A 26,052-nucleotide genomic window follows, 5' to 3' on the forward strand; every position below is an offset into this window, starting at 1 on the left:
CCGATCTCGGAGGCACTGCAAAAGCCCGTGAGGTGCAGAAAGCTTTCGAGGGGGGGGGGGGGGTGAACAGTACAATCGACCGAGAAGAAAAAGAACAAGAATAATATGCCTTTCGAGTCGGAACTAGTCGTCTTAGACAAATTCATAAGGGACCGTGTGACTTTTTTAGAGATGGAGTTCCTGTCTAGTTACCCATGAATCTCTTCTATAAAAACAATTTGCACGGCTGAGTCACGTCTGTTGTTGCAGTGGCGCTGTTGAAGGGGGAATTTGCGGAGCCAAGCTACATTGTTACTTTGAGAGAAATTAACACAGCGTATTGGCTGTCTGTCGTAATCAATATTTAGTCAATCAATTAACCAACCCATCAATCTCTCGCGCCGTAAGAGAGCGCAGCGGCTCAGTGCTTAATATTTTCATGCGCCGTGTGTTATCACTGGTAAACTTTATAGCGCCGTAAATCAGCAAAACCTGAGACTAGCACCCAACGTCCACAGACGACTATGCGTGTTTCCATAAACTTTATGAAGAGCGCAGTGCTGGAACTTCCAGTCGCAGTCGCATGTGAGAGAGTCACGTGACCCGAGCGGAAACGTCACGGATGACGTCATTGGTAGAACGGAACGTCGCTGTCGACTGCTTCTGGCAGTAGTGATGCTCGCGAAATAGTGATAGTCGCGAAGCGGCACGGAGTAGGTTACTGGCCCTCCAGTGACACGGGCCGCCCACTGAATCTGGGGTGAAATGGAGATACTTATGCAAAGCCAGGCGGGACCTTTCCCTTTCGTTCAAATTTTGGCGGTAGTGTGACGTCATACGTGACGTTTCTGCTCAGGTCACGTGACTATCCCGCATGTGAGGGCGACCGGAAGTTCCGGTACTGCGCTATTTAGGGCATGGAAAACACGCGACGAGTATCCATAAGGTAGTAGCTATATCTAGCGAGAGACGCTAACCTATGGTTGTTTCAAGTAAGGGATGCTCCTTCTCCCGTTGTGTACTGAATGCAGTAAAGTGTGGGATTTATAGACCTCATTGTAGTACTTGCGCGAAAACAAGCTTCAGTTCATCTATAGACCACTACATCTAGTCCTGCAAGGGCTTTTGCCCTGAAAGGGATAGTCTCGAGGACAACGCGAAGAGAGTTTTTCCACGAATGCTGAAAGGAGATTGTGTTTCCGGAAGGTACGCGGATGACTCGCAAAGAAATGGCTGGCATTCTTTTTACGTTTTCTGTTAGACTTTGAATGATACATGGTGAAACATACTGCATGGAAAGAGTCGCTCAGGCGGAGCAATTGCCTGGTCAGGTCTGCCAGGCTAACCACGTCAGCGGAAACACCACCACCACCACCCGATAGAAAGAGAGACAGAGATGCAAAGGAAAGGCAGGGAGGTTAACCAGGTCGTACCCGATTTGCTACCCTACACGGGGGGAGGGGTAAGGGGACCACCATCCGAAATATCCATATCTAATGCGGCTGTGTACCTATCGATTGCCCAGGTTGTCCTGTCCAACCTCAAGTATGGACAGCTGCACCGGTGGACTTCCGGGTGGTGCCAGCGGTAGGGCGCCCACAGAGGCGCGCCAGGTGCCTCTAGTAGGTGCGCCTTCCTCGCAAATAGGAACTCTCGTTGGAGGTCCGCTGGCCTCTGAATATGGACAACAGCAGCCGCAGCGGCAGAGTCAAGACTTGTTCCTCCGGTACCAGGCCGTGTCCAGGATACCGCACGGCCTGGGTTCATCACTAGACTACCGAGTACCTCCCGTCATTCCATTGCGCGATGCGCAAGCAGCACTGCCAAGGCCGGCAACCCTGCCAGACCTGTCTCAACTGTCCAGCGGAGCAGATGCCAGCGGCGAAGAAGAGCACTTACTTCCATGTGAGTGGCAGTCTTCTTTCTTGATACGCCTGCTGGACAGACAATGGTGCTGCTGGAGAAATTACATAAATAAATTGTGTAATGCAGACAGACAAACTGCATATGTGAGACATACAGACAAGACCAGATGTACAGTACGGTCCACTGTTGAAGGGAACGCTCAAATGTGCACCTTTCAAATTGTTGGCCCCCTAATTACAAGTGGATGCGGAAACATAGTTCGTGCACGGTACTAGTCTGTCCAAAGGAGTCAAAGCTGTGAACACCAGTAGTCTTATGCAAATATGTGCAACCACGTTTTTGTAAGTGAGCGAAACCTGAACATTCCTTGCACGTAAGTGTTCCCTTTAACTGCGGACCCGTCTGTACATCACAGTTATGTACGTTGTTATGGAAACGAAAACAAGTGAGGGTACATGATACGCGCGCCACAAGATTATTGATGGACATATTTAGCAATATAGATACTTAATGTGCAACTGAAGATATGGGCGCGAATATGACCAAGTTAACAAACCACTTGAATACGCAGCACCATAGGCCGCATACGCGATACGTCTCGTTATACGATACACACACGCGACATGCGGGAGTGGATGTGCTATTAGAAGAGTTCTTGCATGTTTTTCTACGTTACAACTTCGGATAACATTATATCGAATGTCATCGGTCTCAAGACATATTTATGAGACAGGGATCGTTGAATACCAACCGTTGGCGCCATCCGCGCAGCCAGAGTTGTTAGCGTTGCTGCAATCGAAGTCGAAAGTTCTCTACAACCGTCTGTAAGCTTTGCGTACACGTTCACATGCGCGTACCGTTATTGCTCGTTTGCTTTAAATTACCCTCCTCGAACGCAACATGGTTGCAGAGCTTGCTGCAGCTTTAGAGACATACAGCACTGACACTGCGTTGCAGTTTATCTAAGCCGGAAGAATCTCATATCACGGTTGGCGGAGATTACAGCAAGATGAACCATGACATTTGTGGGGAGAGTTTCCCTTCGCGTTCAGTGGTAACATCTGCTGCGCGCAGTTCCTTTGGGAAGTGCAGCTCGTGCTGTACGTTCTGACGGTCGCTCTCAGCTACGCTCTGGCTGTTTCCTATCGATGCGCATCGGGCGTATTAGCATAGTACGCGAGAATCACCAATCCTTCTTTGTTATCTCTACAGACTGTTCTGGTTGCCATGACGTGTCATCAGTGGTGTCTGAAATATCGCGAGAAAAGCTGACTGGACGACGAAAGGACCAATAAGCTGTCTGAAACGTTCGACGCTTATCAAGTGCGAAGAATCGAACGTGTCCCAAGTCACAGACGTGGTTTGAAGGCGTTTTGTGAAGCGGAAAAACCGGTTAGGAGCGGGGAGGAGGAGGAACGTGGTTGTCGGCGAAGCAGATTCACGGTAACAGTCTCGATCACGTCAACGATCACGTGATAGTTCAACGATCAGTCGCGGTCATGTGCCATAGTTGGCACGTCAACGATGGCTGTGGAGATGGAGAATCACTAATTTCCGAAGCTCTTCGGGGCTTCTCCAAATTGCGCTGAGCCTTGGCGAAGGGCAGGGACATATAAGGAAGAAACAAGAGAGAGAGAAAAGGTCGTCGTTTGTCACTGGGCCAACGACCGACAGTGGCAGTCCAGCCAAAACACCAATAACTTGGATACTAGCTCCATGCCATTCAGGAGCTTAAGGAGGTGATTGAAGGTAGCACACTCTCAGATGAAGCGCCAATCTTCGTTTTTTTTCTTTCCTTTTTTTCCCTCATTCCCTTTCCCCCAGCGCAGGGTAGTAAACCATACACACGTCTGGTTGGCCTCCCTGTCATTTATTTTCCTCGTCTCTCTCCCTCTTTCTGATCCACTTCTTTAATCTAATGTATGCATCTTTTCTGCTCACGCCGATTGACCGACAGTAACTTTTTCGCCCGAGAATTTGCAGTAAACATCCGCTTATTTTTCATCAGTTTCCAAGAATGCCGCCACGCGTTCGTGGGCACGCTTGGCATCCTTATCATATCTATGATAAAGGTGCCCCGTGTCACATGAACATATCTCTGATAAACACGGTCATCTCACACAGTTATCAGCCCTGTTATAAACGCGCTAGTGTAACAAGGGGTGGTTTTTCCGCCGATTTTTCTGATTGGGAGAAAGTTATTCCGACCTGGCGCTCGGTGGTGTGGTGGTGAGGGGGAGGGTAGAGCTTGAAGAAGATGAAGAGAAGTTCCTATCTCGATAGGGTGGCCTGTTCTTCCCGCTCTCTTCTATCTTTCACTTCCCTTACCCCTCACTCCCTGTCATGACGATGCGGCGCGATCCCTTACTGATAGCTAAAATAAACGTCTTTCCCAATTTCAAAACCACAATCACTGGAGGTTTATCTCGTGACTTCGAAAGATGGGTGCGTGAGAAAAGAATGACTCACATCAAGGCGCCAACCACCCCTCTCACCTTCTTTGGCTTTCCCTCGTAATCGCCGCTATCTTATCTCCCTTGGACTACGTGCGAACGATCACAAAATGGCGATAGCTAAAATTGTCTCGAGTGTCATCATAATCGCTATCGCAATAAAATATCGTACTTTAGCGATTCGATAGTACTCACAAAACGTCTGTGATAGGTACGGTGAATACAGCATTGCTTTCCTGGAGCTTATCAACACACTTAAGCGGGCCACGAGCCTGAACGAAACTTTGTAAACTTGTGTGGCTGTACGTCGTATGTGTTATGCGTTTATCAGTGTGTACATTATAATCATCACCCAGCACCTGGAGTAGCATGTCAGGCGAATAGCCAGGCAAACATCTCCAGCTTTTCATTAAAATGTTTCTCTCTCTCTCTCAAACTTCAGTAATAGGTTATGGCGGCGACTATGATTTCTGATCGAGTTCATGTTGTGTCGAATAGACCTAGGGAGGTAAGCGAACCACGAGCGAAGCGTTGATGGGAAGTAGATTAAGTTCACAGCGAAAGCGAGTAAACGATAACCGGAAATGCTCAACGAGAGGTGCCTAGGACCTAAACGGGAACCGTTAGTGAACTCAGGACCGGAAGGCTGCACCCAAAAGCCACAAGACAGACCGGATGTGACATGTGTGAAGTCAGGTATCACCTGAAAGTCAAGGGTGACGTCGATAATTTCTGACCGCCTGTCCTCATGATTCTCAGGCCTGTCCTCATGATTCAACTCATCAAGAGGACAGGCCTTCTTTAGCTAGGCTCCCAACGGAAGTGAAGTAGACCGGAAGTAGGTCAGTTACAGATAGGAAGTGAGTAAGTAACAGCCAGAAGCGCTCCAAAAGAGATGATCAAGGCAGGAAGTAAAATATCCTACTAAAATGAATTTGGGACCGAAAGTGTGCACCCAGAAACGGTACGTAAAGGACACGAAATGACATAATGGAAGTTGTGTGACGTAGTTCCGTGACGGAAGTGAAAAATGACGTAAAGGGAAGGTGGAAGGGAGCGTTGTCCTCAATCAACGTCAATGCAATGGCTGATTTGTTTGCCGAATGGCTGGTTTTCGGGAGACCACTTTAGTGATCGGCATAAGTGTAGACGATCGCCGAAGTAAGTTCCGAAAACGCTAACGCCATAGTTACCGCGTACTCTAAAAAAGTATTATGATGCTGTACACTTCCACATTTTATTCAGTTTTACACTTTGAATAAGCGTAATATTCGTCGCTGGTGTTTGGAATTTTCAAACCTTAGCTATCCCAAGGAGTGACATCAACTGGAAGAGAAAAAGAACGAATCTTGCCACAGTATCTGTGGTACAAGATATAATTCTTACAGCCTGTAATATGTGTATAATGCCTACCTGACAGACAAAATAGACGCACATTCTTCCTCGAAGTTTCAATAAAAAGAATATTGCTCTGAGGTCTTAGAACATGAAAAAAAGAGACTCGCCATCCCGGTCCTGCGAAAATGGAAGTCTAGCAGAGCTGGACATGCACTTTATGATAGCTATCGGCCATTTGGAGGAGTTGATTTGGTGGTGTGTGTTGACCTGCGGCAATTGGCCCCAGTCCAAGCCCGAGAAATCTTCAAACCCAGTAATGATATGACAACGTGTTCAATAATGACACGTCAAATGGCATTGCCTATCTTACCTTGTGGCGCGGTATTATTATTATTATTATTATTATTATTATTATTATTATTATTATTATTATTATTATTATTATTATTATTATTATTATTATTACGATAGCAATTGCATAGAAACTCTCGGCGCGTTTTTGTCATCGCCGTCGCCGCCATGTTCCGTATAAAATCCAAGTTGATAACATCGCCACACGCGTCATGTGTAATATGTGCGAGTGAAAGCGCGCGAACGCTGCCGACGAACGTGGCTCAAGCACAGATGAAACGAGCCGGCCGTCTCCGTCGCGCGAAAGGCGCATGGAGGGGCGCCGGAGGGGTGGCTGCGGGGCTCCGGCAGCAAATGCGTACTAGACCAGCAGGGCGTGATCGCGTGCATGAGCGCGCCCTATCCAGCTGATATTAGCAGACGGCTCATGCCTTGGTAAATGGTGTGCTCTCACTGCATACTTTGCGTTGAAACCATGGACAGCACGAAGGTTGCTTCGCTGGCTGCAGCGGCCGTGTTTGCTTACGCAAGCGTTTTGTAGAGATACGCCAGATCGGATACTAAAGGAGTTATCTGCTAGCCTTCGTATAACATTGCATTTTGTTGCTATCGCATTCATTGTTTCAACATTGTTTTGATAGCATTCAGCCGTTCAAAGAAATTCATTGTTTTGATAAGCATTCGGCCTTTGAAGTGGAAATGCTGCTGGCTTCCAAAGTTGTACCCAATTAGGCTAACAGCCTAGCTGTAAAAACAAATTTCCATATCCTCATGGTTGCTACGTTCATAGACAAAGAGCATACGACGACGACCTTTAAGGCTGTTATGCATAAGTTTTACAAGTGTGGACTAGCCAATCTTCAGTAATTTGAACATTTTCGCAACGAGTTACAAAAGCGGGGAGAAGTCTTGAAAACATTTCACCATCTCCCACTAAAGGGAACCATGTGGGAATGCGAAGAAGCACATGGGACGACTTAAAGTTCCGTTCATCACGGGCACCTTGCCCGATGTTAACGCGTCCTTGCATGTGGAGCACACCATGGATTCACTGTAGTTGTTGTTGCTGTTACTCGTCCCGAACTCTTGTTGGAGCACGCCACGCGGGGTCATCGCGCGTTGGCAGAATCTCGTTCCCCGACGCCATCACGTGACTGCTGAGAGAGTGTAAGAGGGGGAGGCCACAGCGTCTTACCCGACCCCTTACACAGGCCCGAACGTGCTAGCGCGTGCCATCACACGTGGTTTTGTCTGCGTTACGCCAAGCTAGGACAGCATACGGAAACCCAGGCCCCCAAAGTGCTCTGCACGTATCATCATCAAGGCGGTCGAAGAACATGACGAAAAAGACTTCTCCTTGGCGCGAGCGTGCGCTCAATATGTTACAGATGGCTATGGTAGGTTTTAGAAAGCGGACGGACGCCAATGGAACTACGGGCAAAGCCCAGCGCCAAAAGCTGCTTCGCATCTAAAAAAAAATTCGGCAGATCCCACGTACCGTGGGAGTCGATGTTATGCGAAGCATGCGGCGGGTAGGTGACTGTGGCGTAACTTTTTTTACTGAGCGACATGTTACAAAATGACGCTAAAGATTTGTACAAATTTTATGCGCACACTTATATATGTTGAAGTGCCGCATATGTGTTATATAACCAGTTGTTTACGGTTGTGTAACGCTGCCAATGGCAACGTGGGTATTACCAACCGCAGAATCGGTAAGCTCATATGTAGTGCTTATACGTGTCCCGAGAACGCACGCACGTTTCAGGAACCCGTGTGCATGTGTGCAAGAAGTTCTTGACCGTTCTTGAACAAGGACATCATCAGCGTGATCAGTGAGTACCAGCAGATGGTCATGACTTAATTGTTATAGGACCCGGTCGTGATCGTGGTGACGAGGGGTCCGTGTGTAGTGAAGTATGTGGTATAGTAGAGCTGTTGGAATTCGTGGATACCTCGGTCATTTCGTCGACAAATTGTCTGTCAACAGAGCCGGCGACATGTCGGAATCTGAAGCCACTCTTCGCGTTGGTGAGGTATAGGCCATTGAGCCTGGTAGGCCTGGATAGTGCTACGTATAGGCCAACATCAGTCGATGGTGTTTGTTGTATTTGTAGACTACCTGGGCGGATGTGGCCTATGTAGCCTAGTCTACGAAGCGGCTGTCAATCAATCTGGCATCATTCTCGGTCAGCATGAGGCCATCGCCCAGCCTCGTAAGAAATTAAGAGGACACTGTGTCGTTCTGGCGGACTAAGTGCACTTTACGGTGATGTGGATATCATATGTAACTTTCGTTTATGTATTCCTCCGGGGTCGAGCAATGCTTCAATATAGCTTGCTGAATCACAGGAATACAAACGTAATGTTTATTAGACTGCTATAAAAGCGAAGCCAACACTGGAACTACAGACGTTAATCTGATATGACGCCTGTATCGTAGGAGTAGACATCGCAGGAGTATAATGCAGTGTTTATTGCTTTCTTGTAAAATTAGATAGCCAGCACCACAACCACAATTGACGTTGCACCGATATTACGCCTGCGTAGGCTGTTTTTCCAAACCAGTTTATAGACCTGGCGTGGCTCAGTGGTAGAATACCTGATTGCCATGCAGAGTGCTTGGGTTCGATTCCTGCTGGGACCCTAATTTCTATTCTTTCCATTCGTTGAGTCAACGCTGCCGATGTTGGTTTTCCTTAACGCTCTAGCATTTAAGTTAACAATGTGGGAGACCTTGTTGTCCAGCCCCGCCCTGCCGACTCAGCTCGCACTGACGGCCAGGGGCCAGGAGTTGCTGGAGACATATGGGTCCCGTGAATAGGGAACCACCCCGTCTGGTACCTGCGCGTACCATCGAATATTCGGGCTCAATAAAGTTGATTCTCTCTCTCTCTGTTTTCGCCGTTGCTGGGTAGATATAAACTGTCTATCACCTGTGGCGCATACCCGTACACCGCGGCCCGTGGTAAACGGGTATGTGCCACACGTGTCTAGTGGAAAGGGTTTGACGACGTACGCGACAAGATTTTAACGTTATTCATGTCATGACCCGGCAGTCGTATTCGTCAAATCCTCTTACCCTCCCATGCAAATTTTGGTTTACACCAAGTTAAGGAGGCGATCATGAGAGCACCCAGACGTAGGCGGCTAGATAGATAGATAGATAGATAGATAGATACGTAGATAGAAACGCTCAAAGTGCCAGAGGTTCGCTAAGAAATGCTTCGCATTTAAAAGTATCAAGGCAGCTTCCCAATAGGGGAGCCAAGCCTGAAGAAAGTGCGGAGCTGGGCAGCCTTTTTTGTTCCTCTTCGGTTTTCTCTTCCATCCCTTTTCTCTTGTACCGTTTCTTTCTGTCTTTTTTCTCTCTTTATTTCTATTGATTTCTTCCTCTCTATTTATCAGTTTCTTTCTCTTTCTTGTTCTTTCTGTTTTTCTTTCTATTTTATCCCTTTCTTTCTCTCTCTATTTCTCGCTTGCTTCCTCTTCTTTCCTCTTTTTTTCTATTTTTATACGTCATTTTGCTGAAAAAGTAAAATGCCGCTGAAGTCACCGGAGCCAATAGTAGCGGGTCGTAGATGATCTTGCAATGATGTGAATCTGCTAGCTCTTACGATAATGCACGCTTTCAAGATAGGCTGGTAGAGAGCTTCTCTCCTGTACTGATAGTGATACGGGCTTGTCGATGAGGGAAGCACCCATTTGTAGATACCCGATAGCCAATTGTACGCGTCGTTCAAAATTAGAGCGCCGGCGCGTCAACGCCAGTGCACTTCACTGACAGTGCTACGGAATACCCGTTCGGTGCAAGTCGTCTTCTGTGTCTACGCGACGGGTCATGAAGAACGGTTACGACTACACCCGGTGCCGGCTATGGGTAAGTATTGATTCAATCCTATAGGGTTCGGTTACGGGACCAAGTGATCATTTATGAGCACCACTTCATCATCCATTTCGGGCGTCACCGCAGATCGGAACATATCACTCATCGAACCTATCACCCACGGGCACGAATTATGATATACTGTTCCAAATTCGCACAACCTAATTATAAGGCACTAAATATTACATTTCAAGAAAGAAAATGAAGTAATATGTTGTTATCAGTACAAGTTCCTCAGTAGAAAGGACTGAAAACAACATCTAAGAGCAGTAGCCGGAGCCACGTATTGGCACCAACCTCTCCTTATAATACATTTAATTAAAATATATGTTGTTTGGTGCGGGTTTTAGTGATAAATCACAGTTAGCGTGTAATTAAATAGTTTTCTTAAGTGAGTCGTGTTTAATTTTTACGTAAAAATAATTAAATCGTAGCCACAAGATTCATGCTTAATTTGTTTTTTGTAATATTCATTTCGAGCAAAGAATAATAATATTTTTGACGTTGGTCTTGGAACGCGGCAACGTCGACCGAGTCATCAAAAATGGTAGTGCCTTCACCAAAGTTGCCCAGTGCAGTCATACGCAGAATATTGAGGTCAAAGAAATGCACAGTGATTTCGCAGAAGGTTCAATTCATCCTATGCGCAACGTATCTTGCTCTTTCTTGGCCACCAGTCCAATGAACTAGCGCCCATATATGTGGACGTTGCGCCTCAAGGGGCTATTCATGCCTGAAATATCTTGTGTTCGTTTGAACGTAGTGTTAATCTCAATGAGGGTATGATGATTTGCAGGTATCAACGTTGCGGTTAAGGACAGTAAGCGTTTCTTTTTAAAAATGGTACTAGGAACTAGGCCGATAGTGGTACCCTTTGAAGTCCTGTGCTCGTGTTAGGGCATCCCTCGTGTAATCGCCCTGAAGCTCTGCAACCTGCACAAACAAAAATAGGAACAATGTTTTATTGATTGGAAGCCGGATAGAAGCAAGCGCTGCAGTAGGCTGTGCCGAAGAACACTGAATACAAGAGACTAAAAAATGGCAACGAAAATTTGAAAATTTGTTTTATTGTTTTCTTGTACAAGAAACAAGAAACAAAAGGATGTTGGGGCTAAAGGCATATAGCCTGACAGAGGAACCAACACCCTTGTACACCGTTCGGATACTAAAAAAAAGACATTAAAGAAGTGAATTTTGATAATTAAACTCCAAAAGGTCATGCCGTAGATGACATGCATGTGATCATTTGCACGTTACGATCTGTCAGTTATGTTCGTCATACGCTCTTGTCACGGCATACCAATTTTCGTACATATCAAATTAACGAAACGGCGGCGAGAGCATCAAGACTATGCGAAGACTATGGCAAATGATGTCATACATGACATGCATATCACGATTTTCATGTTACGACCTGCTCCATATGTTCGTCATACACTCATGCCACACCGTACCACTTATGGTATATATACAGTTAACGAAACGGCCACGCGAGCACAAAGTCGTAGGCGGCTATAGATAGACGGATACGGCTAAAGTGGCAAGAATTCGCTAAGAAATGCTCGGATTTAAAAAAAGTGTCCTTAATTATTCGCAACGCATTGTGTCGCCGCATTGGTCAGAAACTATTTTTAGCCAATGTCAGCCGAACTTGACCGAAATGTGCATCCTATATTGATAGTATGTATTTGTATATAAATATTTTCTGCTTCTTTTTGTTATTGTTGGAAACGAAATTTTGTGTCACAGTAACTTCATTAATGCACAGTACGTTCGAAGTGTACTGTAGTATCCTAAATATTCTATAAATTGTGTAAAAACGTGCCATTAACTAGCTTACTGCCAAGTTAATATTTGTGAATGGTCCTACTTTGCTATAAGGGCCATAGAGTCTTTGCCCACAACTAGTGCTTCCTTACCTGAGAAGTCACCTTCAAACATCAAAAATTACATTTCTGCAAGCTATAAATATGGCGTAACGTTGAGCAATCTCGTTACGATTGGAAACATGCCTTATTAACGGCCGTAATACCATTTACAACTCTTCATTTATGAAGCCCTGCCTGCTGCAACACTGTTCAAGCCGCCCATATTTATTTCACATCTGCTTTCAACATGTCAAGCAACAATGAGTAAAATGATTAATGCGAATCAACGACGACAAACCAGCACTATCGCTCAGAGAAATTGCAATACGACTGTCACAATCAAGTTAAATTTTCGTGGGCTTTGATGCAAAATTTTATTCACCCATGACATTGTAGAGCGCTGCAAATATATTTGACATGGCAGGCCTCTTACTTATGCCAAATTTGATAAAGATGGCACTTGAAGTAAGTGCGTGCCTTCCAGATTGGATTTTTTATATATCCACTCGGTTTTTTGGGGCCGATCTCCCAGATTGAGTACACGTTACTTTATAGAGGCTCTACTCTAATGTAAAAATTCTGGAGCGCTGGAATGCGTAATTCATTACACAATCCGTAATAAATCTAAACATTTTGTCTACGCACAGCCTAGATCATTCCCCCGTATATAGTATAAATTTCATGTAAAACAGAGTCCCGTCGGAACCATAAAAACCGCAACGTCAAATGACCACATAGGACTTCGGAACACTTAGTGTTTTCTGTATGTAGGCTATTTAAATCAACGTGCATTTAACTGGACGCATAGCCCCCATAATAACCCTCACGTGTTGGCCAAATTTGATTTGTTTTTTTTTTTTGGCAAATGTAGCGATGCCGGAGTAGCGGACTAAATTTCGCGCCCATTGCAAGATACATTAGTAAGGTTCTAGAGCGTTTGCGCACGTAACTTATTGCAGGGGAACTGACTGCGACACACTTCGAATTGAACCTCTATATTCTTCATAACTTCACAGTTATGAAATTACGAAGTGTACAACGTGCTTGCTCATTTAGTTCGAGTGAAAGCACACGCACACACACTATAACGTGCATAACTAATATCACATATGTTGACCTCGCGACACATTGCAGTCGGGCTGCCCCACACCACTAGTGAACCTAAACTGCAACGCAGTTCTCAAGACAAGTGAAAAGATTGATCGCGACTTTACTCAGCCTCTTAACCACGTCTTTAGACGTTCGATCTCGACGGCATTTGCGGTTTGACCAGGCTACTACTTGCCGACATCTTGTAGACAGCTTAGCTATCTATTTGTCCTCGACAGTGGAATTTGCATACAGTGAACACTATCGTGGGCGGACCTGGCAGCTTAAAGTCACTTAGGCATTACCAGAAGTGATGCAGCGACTCGATATTCACTTTATAGATGACGTTGCGTCGCTTGACGATAGCGTGGTGGTGAAGTAGTCGCACGAATGCGACTAGCTGGCCGCTAGGACCGTGGTGGACCGGCGACAGGACACTGGAGAGCTGCCTTCGAGTCGCACGAGATGGACCATGGCTGTAGTGGTGCCTGATCAACGAATTCCTGCGCTGCACGAATAGCTGCGAGTTCCGCAGCTATCGATGACGTCTTTTGTGACGTCTCGAATTAAGTAACCTGCGGGGACTACTACAAACACTAGTTGAGACTAAACTACTGCGCTAGCTGAGCTTTTGTATCAAAAGAAGAGTCCGTGTAAAGTTCGAGGCGTTCACTGTGCTTTTCATGCAGGAGTAAACTGAACGGGTGCACATGCGAAAGCATGTGCTTCCACGAGACATGAAATTACACTGATGTTCTTAGTCGACTTCACTGTTATTTCCCATTACTTGCTCTTTTTAGGTCGCCTTGGTCACCGAGGTGTTAATTCACATTTGACTCGGTTTAATTAACATTTGATTTAGCTTTATATATTACTTATATTTCTCCTTAATTCAACTTCAATTTTTTTTTAGTTCACCTTCAGAAAGGCAAATTGACAACCACCCGTTTGTAGCACGAAGCCACAGTGAAATCCATACAGATTTCTCAGAAAGAAAGCTTTTGCCGAAAAATTTGCCCTAGTCCGCGGATCGAACCCGGGACCAACGCCTTTCGGGTGTTTCTGAGACATACGTGTGGATTTCTTTGTGGCTTCGTGCTACAAACGTGTGGTTGTCAATTTGCATTTCTTAACCCTTCCGCCTGATTTGCATTAAACTGATTTGCAGTAATTTACCTTAATTTCCATTTGATTAACCTTATGCATTGATTATCACTTCTAATCACTTGTTATGCCCATACTCCCCCCCTCCCCCTCTTCCCCCTAGAAGGTTTTCCGGTGTTACTCCACCTCCGGCATCGGCCAACCTGACTTTTGGTGCCATTCGTGTTCACAGTTACGGACGCCGGATTTTTTGTCGACTCGTGTGCCATACAATGATTTCGCTTTAAAAGGGGCCCAGTAACACTAGTTCAGCATGGCCAGAAAACGCTGCCGATTCGCGAGGCAATAAGTTCCTTTAAGTACAGTGTACTGTACTTTAAGGAAGCCATTCGACGATTACTAGGGAAAACGTTGCGCGGCCCCTTTAAAGTGGACAGCTCGCTTGAGGGCAACAGATGACACCTGTGCTTTCTTTTTGATCCAGGAATGACGGGACAGGCTTGTAGCGGATCCGGGCACCGGAAGTCTGGCTCGCGCGCGAAGCTTACGAAGGCACACTCGAACTGAAAACGAATTTATCAACGCGCGTATTCACACAGTTGTGCCTTGATTTGTGCCTCACGTTGTACCCACTTTCATGTACCACGCCCCGCGGCCAAGTTATACGAGGCAAATAAATTCAACGAACGTAAGGTTAACCACGTTGTCATTGCCTTTAGGTTTTTAGCGCACGATACACACGGACGCAGGAGCCCTTTGTCGATGTCTTAGATGAACGTGGGTGCCGACGGATGGAAACACAATGTGTTATAGAGGTTGTATGAATTGGAATAGGGGCCTCAGACAGGCTGGCTGACGTTGAGATAGGTGGACCTATCTTTTTAAAAGTGGGTGTTATGTTGAACTTCCTGCAAAACTAACACAATAAGGATGACAAGGCGCCTTTTGGAAAGGCGGGCCCACCTATCGACACTTCGGCCAGGCGATCTGAGGACCCCTTTCCTGTTCGTACGATCTCCATAGCACATTGTAGTACGTCTTGTTAGACAAGCGCCGCGTCTGCGTCTTTTAACTTTCGTGTAATTTTGTACGCTAAAAAGCTAAACAAATTGATCCGCTCGTTCAAAGCCACACCTTTACATATATTCCCTCGATAACCCTTGGTGCCAACTGAACATGTTTAACGATATTATTTAAATGACAAATCGCGTTCCGGAATTAATTGCTGCGGGCTACTCGTGGTCGTAGCACAAACCAAAAAAAAAAAAAAATGAGCCGACAAAAAAGTTTTAAGCGGCAGGGAAACATTCATTGAAAACCGGTAAACCGGTAAGGCATTTAGTTAGCTATAACTTCACAAAAAAATAAAGTCTGGCAGAAGGAACAAAATAATGAAGTTCTGGAGTTTTAGGTACCAAACCCCATACGATAAGGAGGCATGCTGCCGTGGCGAACTCCTCATTAATTTTGATTCCCTACGGTCATTTAACTTGAATTTAAGTGCCCCGGTGTGTTCCTGCGTTTCGCCATGGCCGGGTATATTGAACCCTCACCTTCGCAATATTTCTTATGCTTTGACTTATAGAAAGGATTGTTGCCTTTACTGGCGCCTTTATCTCCTAATCGCATTCTTCGCGTTCTTAGACGAAAGAAGAGCAGAACAAGGTTCGAAAAGTTGCGAAAATCACCGGAAACAAAGATTTCACGAACACGTGCTAAATTTCGCATTCGAATAACGGAAATAACCGAGAAGAAGAAATCAAGCCTTGAGAACTCGCACGATTTTGTATAGACCAATGGAAGTGCACAAAAGGCTGTTAAAACAAGCCGCATAACTTTTGCCACACGGCTACATAGCCAAACACACGAAGACCTGACAAAACCATGGGCCGAATGCACAAAACTTCTTTCGTAAGCGCGTTTTCTCATTGGTCAGCCGGCTTCGTCAATGATTTGACCCCCATCGCGATTGGCTGAACTATTTTCTAACGAAATTTTTTTGGTGTAAGACGTTTTCGTGAATACGGACCCAGATGGCGGAAACACGTTTAGTGGAGAAGCGAGAACTGACTGGAATGGAGGAATATTTCTATGCGTTGTCTTCTCAAGTTTCCACGCGTAATCTGATTCAATGCAATCGAACGTGATGAGGAAACGATTACTTGCACATGTGTCATCTATGGGTGAGAATCGTCTGAAATAGAAACGTTGAAGTCATAAAGTTTACCATTCTATATTCTAAAAATAGGTATAAGTGTGCCATGCACAGCAGTCGATAGAACGTTGAAAGCAGGCGATACAGACAGATCTTAGTACCACTGTGAATAATCTAATCGGTTGTTAATATTGTTTTGCTGACATAACGAAAACAGTACGTTTTCGCACATAATTTAATATATTGAAAAGTACTGGCCTGAATAGTCGAACGAATTTCATCAACTTTCGGAGAGCAGTGTCGAGAGGGCGCTCCAGTCTAATAACACATGCATTTACGACAAGTAGGTATAGCGGTTACGGTGCTCGGCTGCTGACCCGTAGGTCGCGGGTTAGATTCCGACCGCGGCGCTCCCATTTCAATGGAGACGAAATGCTAGAGGCCCGTGTGCTGTGCGATGTCAGTGCACGTTAAAGAACACCAGATGGTCAAAATTTCCGGAGCCCTCCACCACGGCGTGCCTCACAATCACATCGTGGTTTTGGTACGTAAAAATCCAGATATTATTATTATTATTATTATAATTTAAGTAGCCATAACTATCCACTACCATCACAGCGGCGTTTGATCAGAATTGAAACACTATGCTAAGTAACTATGATGATTCGACGAGAAAATGTGCTGGTTTTCGTGCCATCTTTCATGTCTTCCAACGAAGAGCTTGAATACTTTGACACCTCAGTGCCGAATAATATTCTGCAGCCCCTGGACGCAGCGTGCCTCAAACCATTCATTTGGAACGCAAAACCCCATTACTTAATTTTGTACTCGGTGGCATTATCTTTCCAGATTGACAGTGCTGACTGACGAGTCATAGTTGCCATATGGACTTGTTGGCACGACATATCTGGAGAGAAAGATAAGAAGTCAGTTTCAGCTTGCCAAAGTACTCGAGTTTGAGATATGCTAGAGGCGCGAAATCGCGGCTTTTGTCACAAAATCAGCACATACATGGAGTTTTCACGCTTCTTCCCGACTCCTTCTTGCGTGTCGTGCGAGGACACGAACACGTTCATAGATTCTAACGGGCTTGTGGTCAGAGATTCTGGTTACAGATTGTGATTCTATCGATATCTTTGTACTTATTGGTATAGTGAGTGGTACATATCGCGGGTCCATCGAAGTTGGCACTGAGGCGCGCTTTCGCCGCCACTGTGCAACACGTACTGGCAGACCACGACTGGCGATAGCGCTACAAAAATTGCTATATCGCTGTGAATTCTCAACACAGCTCCCTGAATAGGGACAACGTTCCTTCTGCGGACCGTTAGACGGTAAGTCGATCGCGCTATCTGATTAGATCGGTGTCGCCAGAACGTCACTGATTACGCACAAGTGTTTTCGTTACGTAAGAGTTCTCATTGGAATAACCTGAAGCAATACTGTGAGCCAACCTATTTGGAATAAATTCATCGTGACAATGTTTGCGCGGAAACACAGGGTCAATGAAGAGGAACACAAGCACGAGCTTATCAACTGGTTTATTTTTTTCGCAAACATTTGCTTAAGCGAGAAACAAACCAGTTGATAGAAAGCGCTCGTTCTTGTGCTGCTCTTGATTGACCCTGTGTTTTCGGGCAAACATTGGTAAGCTGAACGGCATCTGTCACTCCCTTGTTCGTTTTAAAGGGCCCCTATAGAGCAAAACGATTTTTCTCGCATTAGTAAAGTAGTCTTCCACGATACCAAAAACACCACGCTTGCTACGAGAAGGCGCCTAATAAGCGAGAAAACGCGCAAAAGGAAAACACAGGTGGCGACGCCACCTTGGAATTCCCGCACCATTTGCCGTGACGTCACATATTTTTGACGGCGCCTGCTTGGGCCTATGTAGTTCCTAATCGTTTAAATCGAAGTACATTGTCCTCTGAAGGGGCCAGAGACTTGACATAGCGTGTTTGTGGAAGTTTCGTAGAGCCAGTGGCGCCAAAATACGTTTGATGCTCTTTGAAACCTTTTACCTCACGAATTACAAAGTTCGGCGCGAAATTTAAATATGATACTTTGAACTTGGTTTTCTCCTCTAATAATAAACCTATGGTGGTGAAATAAACAACACAAGAGTTCTCCGAACACACTTTATCAATCTAAACCAATTCATTGTTTCTCTTTAGTGTCCCTTTAACTTGGCCTCGCGAAGTACGCTTGGACCTTGCTCTGCGTTGGACCATGCCATGTCCCGCACCACCCGATCTTGATTCGCACGTGACTGCATCACCATTTGTTTTCTTTCTTGCTATGCCATGTTTTCGTTCTTTTTTTTGCTTTTCCTTTGGCGTGGCCTCCGCGACTAGCTCCGGCAGCGCGTCGTAGAAACGGCGCGCTGCCGGAGAAAATCACGGAGGCCACGGCCTTGGTTATATAGGTCTTCATGTTTTGTCCACCAGATGGCGCTGCATGAAAGCTTCTGATCATTTTCTTTTTGCCACTTCTTTGGCGAGGGCACATTAGATTTGCTGATGCAAAGGGCTCAGCCATACTACTACTTTTTCATCAACATCATCAAGACAGCAAGGTGGGCGAGTTGGTTTTGACTCATCGTACTTTGGCTAACAGCAAAGGTTCAGGGTAAGGCGGAAGCTTGAAGAGATGAACAATTCGTCAACACGTGGTGTCGCTGGAGCCGACGTTCCGACAAGCGGACTTGTCTTCTTCAAGGCTTCAAAGCAGCTGCGGCATTGAAGACAAGCCCGCTAGTCGATATGTCGGCCCCGCGACAGCCGTGTTCACTAACTTTTTCATCTTTAGGGTAACAACGTAAGTTATGACAACGGACAAAGGAAGAAAAACATGAAACGGTGCTGACTCATCATAATGACCATGATCAGCATCATAATGCCTGTGCTTTCAATAAAATTCTCTTTGAGAGATCAGTGCGCCGTCCTGCTGTTGTCCCATTATTCATCCGTATCCGTCATGTGCACTGCTCACTAACAATGCGCACGCAAATCTAAACACCCTGGTGTATTGCCTGCATTGCGCTCTACCACTTCGAGCTTTCGCAGCGCTTGGCCGCAAAGCCATAGCCACGGCGCGGGGTAAGGAAGACATGCATCGAGAGGATCGCAGGCATGTCCGCAAGCAGCACAGACCTCGTGCACTTGAGCTGCCTCCAAGATGGCCGCGTTCCAGAATGCTGCAGACGTGAACGCCTCCGCTCGCTTCTTGGCCCGGTATTTTTGTGACACACAGTCTGTTCTTTTTTTCTTTCCCATTCTTTTTCTTTCCTCTCGTCATACGTTGAGTTTTGTTTTCGCTGTTCTTACGACGTTCCCATCCTCCTTTCTTTTTCTTAGAAGAAAAAGAAAAACGTGCAGCGTTGTCAAGATCGTCGGCGATTTCTTCTAAGATTCCTTTCTGTTGAATCGTTTCACCGCAGGGTTGAAACTATTTCTTATATTTTTTTGCGAAGCAAGGTGAATTATCCGAGGGGCTCGTTTGTATGTTACACCCAACGGATGAAACCTACAGATAATTGAGCCGAGCAAAGCATTTGGGACGTTATTTGTTTTTCTAACTGTAGTGTAATGTATTTTTACCTAAATTGAAAGCTCAAAACTCATTATACTAGAGTAAACAAAAAAAAAAAAAGAAAAGTAACGTCTCCTATGCTTCACTTGGTTTAATTATGTGTTGGTTTCATAACTTACTTTTATTTAAGTATACTGCAGTCCTGAATGGCGTGCAACAGCCATCATCATCACCGTGCAGTGTAGACGCCGGGACTTTCCGTGCCGTACAACGGTTACCGAATCACCAGAATTTTTATCTTTCTTTTTTAAATTGAAATGATGTAGAAGAGAGGTTGGTGCCTTTACGGCGGTACTGGCTACTCCTTCTCGCTTAGCACACGAAACATAAAACACACAAAATACATAGAAAACTGGCACGAAATACTATATCGTACAGTAGAACACCAAACGTGCAAAGGCAGTACAATCCAACAGTACATGAGTCACAAAGACTCGAGCACGAGTTCAGGTAAGCAAAACGAGTTTTGTGATTTCGGTCAATACCATCATGAAAGGTGAGTGGCGACAGTGTATCCCAACATTCTGAAAAAAAAAAGATTTCTTTTTTTGGTTAGGGTGAAATATGCATTTGAAATATGCCTTTGAACAACAACAGGCCTCTTCTCGGGGCGCGCCCTCGTTGATCAGCGTTCGCCCAGCAAAATAACGTTAAAATGAATACGTTTATGTGAAGGCTAGCGTATGTTTACTCGCAGAGTAACAGCACCGACTACTGTTGCCTACGTGTTGGCTGATGCTGACTTCAGTTGGATGTGAAATCTGATAACAACGCAATAAAAAGGTACACCTGTACCACAGTGCCTTCGGCTCGCTTCATTAAGTGCGGCAATTCGCCTTAGAGTCGACTGGCAACAACATTCTGTATAGATATTTGTGGGAAGAATTGCGGGGGAATTAAAAGGACGCACCCAGCGACGCTAAACGTCCCTCCGCCCTTTAGAGACAGAGGAAACCGCCGCGCATGCGCAGGTGCCCAAACAGTGCAGTTACCAACTGCCTGTAACGTCTGTAAATATGATGACTGCTGGGGTTGTACGTCCCAAAACCACGATGTGATTATGAGGGACGCCGTAGTGGAGGGCTCCGGATATTTCGACTAACTGGGGTCCTTTGACGTGCACCTAAATCAATGTACGCGGGGCCTCTGGAATTTCGTCTCCGTCGAAATGCGACCGCCGCGGCCGGGATTCGATCCCTCGACCTTCTGGTGGGCAGTCGAGCACCATAACGACCACCGCGGCGGGTGCATGCAGCGTCTCTACAGCTCACTCACCACTGCACGGTTTAGTCGAGACGCGAGTCAGAAGCGCGCGCGTTCTTGCTCGCGAGCCAGCGGCTCCAATGACGTCATCGGCGCTTGTGTGAATGGACACGGCTCCGGGAATAACAAAGTGAATCGTCCGCAATGCGGAGTGACGTTCACGCAGGTGATGCCGCCCTCCTGAATAACCCCTGACTCTTTCTGATGACGACGAAGAAGAAGGGTTTTGATTGTGCAACAACGAGCGAAGTCGGTGGTACCACCTTGGGTCCCCGCAGTTGCGTTGCATCGGGCGAATGACGTCATCGAAAAACAAGTGGAGAGGGTGTCGGTGGTGGCGAGGGGGGTCGAGAAAAAACGTGGGCTGCGAGAGTTGGCTCACCGTCGTCTCAGCCGGCACAGGTTATGCGAGGATCCCAAATGGCGGCTGGCTGGCTCGCCCACTTGTGCAGTTTTGGTTTCTCGGAAAAAACCTGGCATGCGTATAGACGAGGAGGCTGACGAATGCATCCAACACTGCGGTGAATGCGCAAATGGTGTCGGCCGGGCGCATCCTTGCGTTGTGTTGTTGCTGCGACGAAAGAGTTCAAACAACGGTTAGGAACCGGGGTTCGAGATGTTGTGCGCAGAAGGATGTCAACAACAGTTTGCCTAACAAATCGTCTCGTACGCAGAATTGGAAATGTTCTGTCCCAGCAGCACCAACACAACCAACTCTGTACCACTAGCCAATATACATCATTCTAATCAATAAGAATTCCTTCTTTTCAATGCTGCTGAAGAAAATCTTAATATTTCTCTGACAAAGCATTGTTGACATGTTCGTTAGTTGCACAATAGAGAACATAGAACTTGATTTAACAACAGCACTTCGTGCTACGCCATTTCTAACCCGAGACGTTAAGCAAGCGTTTATGGATGCCTGAAAGGAGCTATAACTATATATATTCGTGCGTGGGCACAACTGCAGATACTGAGACTCGCCAAGGAGCACATTACAAGAGGGAAATGTTTATGCATTTTGTGCTGGAAATAATGTAATATTATCACACCTGTAGACGAATTCGCCGTTCTCTCTGTGCACTTGCCTTTGTACGCGTTGTACGCAATTTTTTTCGATGGCATACCAACTATCCATTACCCAAGTCTTGATTTTGCACAAACACTCGTGAAGTAATGCAACGTCTCATGAGTAACAATCGCTGGTATCGTCGCCAGCTCCCCAACACTCTTTGGAATCGAGCTCTAAGGCTACGGTGCGCATCTGTGCGACTTGCTACAGCAGATGGGTCGAAGTGGCAGCGTCCGTAGAGAACGGGTTTGTTGATACATAACATCAGTGGAAAAGCGCAGACAGGTTGGAACACACTAGGCAGCACAACGCAGGCGCTTGCGTTGTCCTGCCTTGTGTGTCCTTATCTGCCTGTACGAAAAACGACAATTGTTCGATAAGCTCGTTTCTTTCCGTCGGTGGGATCTGAACCCACGCCCTCTGGCAAAAAAACAAAACAAAACAAAAGTGTTCCGCGCTCACCGCCTTGGCCACGAGTGGCACTGGCTCCCAGGAATTAAACGCACATAAACACTCATGAAAGTGGACGAGGGAGCGCCCTCCGTTGTAACTCAGTCGGTGGAGCATCGGGCGCGTAATGCGTAAGTCGTGGGTTCGGATACTCAGGAGGAAAGGGTGGTTTTTCGTCGACCTCAATTTCTTTTAGTTTATATCATAATAATTGCACTAAATTTAAAAACAACAAATAATGTCCCATGTGTTTTCCTTAGCTTAATTATCTGCTGGTCGTATCTCGTGCTATTACACTGACATCGGCAGAGAGTCAGAATGACACAACACATGGACGAGAGACAAAAGGGATCGCGTGTCGGCCTTTAAGCCTACGCATGTAAAAATGCTCTCAGGCGAGGGAAATAATCAGCAGCAAAATTAGTAGCGCACGTCGCGCACGTGTTTTGCCCGCGTCGTTCTTTGGGCCCCACGCGATGCTGCAGCGCGCGCGCTAGCTCGTGCGCTGGCTTCTTTTCAGTGGCGTACGCGTGGTGTACGCCGTCGCGTTCAAGACGAGCTCTTCTATCCACGTGGGGGTCGCGAGACCGTTTCTAGAGCGGGCATGAGCCTTCTCGCCGCAGCTGCTGTCACTCGTTTTAGTTCTGGTGTTTGCAGGGCTGCAGAATTATCCTAAGAACTGGGTTTTGCTGTTTAGACGTGACATGACTACACCGTTTTTTTACAATCTTGAAATGGTTCGACGAGAAGTTTAACTGCTGTTTGTGAAGGTCTAGGAGAATACTGCCAGCATACGTGGTTCTTCTGAAAAGTTTCAGAAAAACCACGTATGCTGGCAGTATTCTCCTAGACCTTCACAAACCGCAGTTAAACTTCTCGTCCAAACGTTCTAAGAATGCTGTTTGTAACCGCGGACAACTCGCTTTCTGTGGCAGTGGCAACGAAGAGGAATATCATCGCAAATAGTGCAACGATACGGGACGACAGAAATGAAAACGATCACAGGGGCAAACTGATAACTGATTTTATTCAAGGCAGATCCACAGGTTTATATACCCACTAACTGCGTTGGAGCACCGTCACAACAATCAATGGAGCGAATCAACTAAGAGATAATCAAACCATGCGTGAAATAATTTTCATTTACGCATTTCACAGCTCAATCGATGGGGATTTCTGACTTAATATGGCGCGCACGCAAAGACGGACACTTGAAAAAGAAGGAAACAACATTGCCCCCTTTTGTATGCGCGACTTATCCCTGTCAAAAATGAACAAATACCAACAAGCGCAATTAGCCGTGCTACTGCAATCAATGTGTCGCTTACACATCGATTACACATTAAGTTGAAAAACCAACCCGCCCAACATTCAACTGCTTTAACGAGGAGGAAGCTTAGGGAAGCAAAGCATGCGCAAGTAGTGCAGAAGCGGAATCGAACCCGCTTCATGTAGGTATATTCACAAGGCGGTTATACATACATACATACATACATACATACATACATACATACATACATACATGCTTACATACATACATACGTGTTTACATACATACATACATACATACATACATACATACATACGTGTTTACATACATACATACATACATACATACATACATACATACATACATAGCACGGAATCCACACCTTCGCCCGTACCAACCTAAAAGGTTGTCTTTCCCACCCAAGCGGATTCATGTCATCGCGGATGGCTCACATTTAATGGTAGGTGGCAGCACGTCTGAACGTAGGTTTTATATTAAATCGTGTACGTTGATGTATGCAACAATGTTCAACTTTGTACACACCTTCGTAATCATGAGTCTTATTTACGTCCACTGCAGGTCAAAGGCATCTCCCCAACGACCACAAACTTACTCTGCCTTGCGCGAGCTGATTCAATTGCATACCTGTAATTTTTTCAAAAATTAATCCCACACGATATACGAGAACAAACATACGGGCTTGTCTAAAGGTTCCTATGTGTCGATGTGGCAATCGTAGATACACGAAGCAAAGGTAACAAAGCCAAGGATTGATTATCTGTTCGTTTCATGTAGCTTTGTCTAACGAAAGATCTTCCTCGACTCACTCCCCTTCTTACGTTCATATAGTAATCTTAAGGGACACGCCTCGTATACACTCTTAATCATGTCTTGCGTGAACGGCCGGATATAACCAGGAAATCAGACCCCTTTCCGTCTAGTTCCACAGTTATAGCTAGCACTTTACCCGGGACCTGATAAAATTGTATGAACAAGCTGGCGTGTACTTGGCACCACAAATGTTCACATGAAGTGCTGCTAGTTGCATTCGATTTGCGATATGGCTGCAGTTGGCACAGTTTTGGTCAACAGGTGAACAGCTAAGTGAAACAATGCGTCGAAATATAACCTAATCTTCAAATGACAACAAATGATTACCTTGAGAGCACCTGGTCACTTTGTGCCATATGTTGTTTCCCAGTGAGTGATTTCGAGTGGGGGTGTCCGTCTGCACCACAACACAGTCAGACATCTTATGCTGTAAGGTATAAGCAACGCAGGACTACTACGGAAAACAAAAAACGAGCTCTTTAACACTATATCACGTTAGAATTGTCAAGTTTGGGAAATGTGCGCTTGCTCGAGGGTTTAAAGAAATAAAGGCATCCGAGCCTAAGTTATTCCTGTTGAACGTAGTTTTACTTTTTATACGGGAAACATTTCACTTTTTTTTTTAGTTCGAAAGTTTGCCCTGAGACAGAACACTTAACTGCAGTTTACTCTCACATGAATTATAATGTCCGTGAGTCACAACGAGTAGCGTAAATTGTGCTCCACAGATGCCATTAAGAGAGTGATGTATACACCCCACTAGAGTGGATGCCCGCGTGCATAAAACCTTTCACTTTAATTCACTTTCATACTAATTATGCTCATGTGGTATATAATACAGCGATACTTGGATTCCACAGAAGCCGCCAAGGGATTCTAATGTGTTCATTCAACGGAATAAATAAACATCAGCCTGTGTTGTGCTATAAAAACCTGTTACTTCTGTGCAATAAAATCAGTTGAAACCAGCATCCTTAGTGTTTTTAGCCTTCTCTGTTTCTGCGCTCTTTTCTATTCTTGTTAAGAAACGGAAGTGCATCAAACGCTAGTATACCAACCAGCCCAGCAAACCGCCTTAGGCTGTGTAACGTTCGTACATTCGGGCAGTGGCACGAAATTCATATAGGGGCTCGCGTTCAAAATTTATCATTTGGTTGTTAGAAGAATAACAGAAACGGGTCGCACATCTAGTCGGGCTCTTAGCTTACCAAATTCTATTATATAATTATCGATTTTCTGATCGCAGCAATCAATTTTGCAGATTATCCTGACTTTTCACACTGGTCGCCAAATGAAATAAAAGGTTACTCAACCAAGCCTTGGTCGAGCTACCGGTGACCAATCGATTCGATATTGGGCAGGCTTAGAGCCAAGCAATCTCGGCGATCGTGGATACGTTACCTTCATATCGGCTGACTATGTGAGGACCATGATGAGCCGACGCCCGTTCCCAATCTGGCCAATGTCGCACCGTGCATGGCACGCT

General features: G+C 45.6%; 1 protein-coding gene across 1 annotated transcript in view; it reads left to right on the forward strand.

Moving 5' to 3' along the window:
- The window catches only part of LOC119404811 (zinc finger protein GLIS3), a 76,072-nt gene that overhangs the window by 24,477 nt on the left and 25,543 nt on the right, over positions 1–26,052 (forward strand). Inside the window, exon 2 of the mRNA XM_049419026.1 lies at positions 1,505–1,884. Coding sequence (XP_049274983.1) covers positions 1,527–1,884 — 358 coding nt within the window. The 5' untranslated portion in view covers positions 1,505–1,526. The remainder of the gene's footprint in view (positions 1–1,504; positions 1,885–26,052) is intronic.

The sequence above is a fragment of the Rhipicephalus sanguineus genome, chromosome 9 (assembly GCF_013339695.2).
Source record: "Rhipicephalus sanguineus isolate Rsan-2018 chromosome 9, BIME_Rsan_1.4, whole genome shotgun sequence".
Lineage (NCBI taxonomy): Eukaryota > Metazoa > Arthropoda > Arachnida > Ixodida > Ixodidae > Rhipicephalus > Rhipicephalus sanguineus.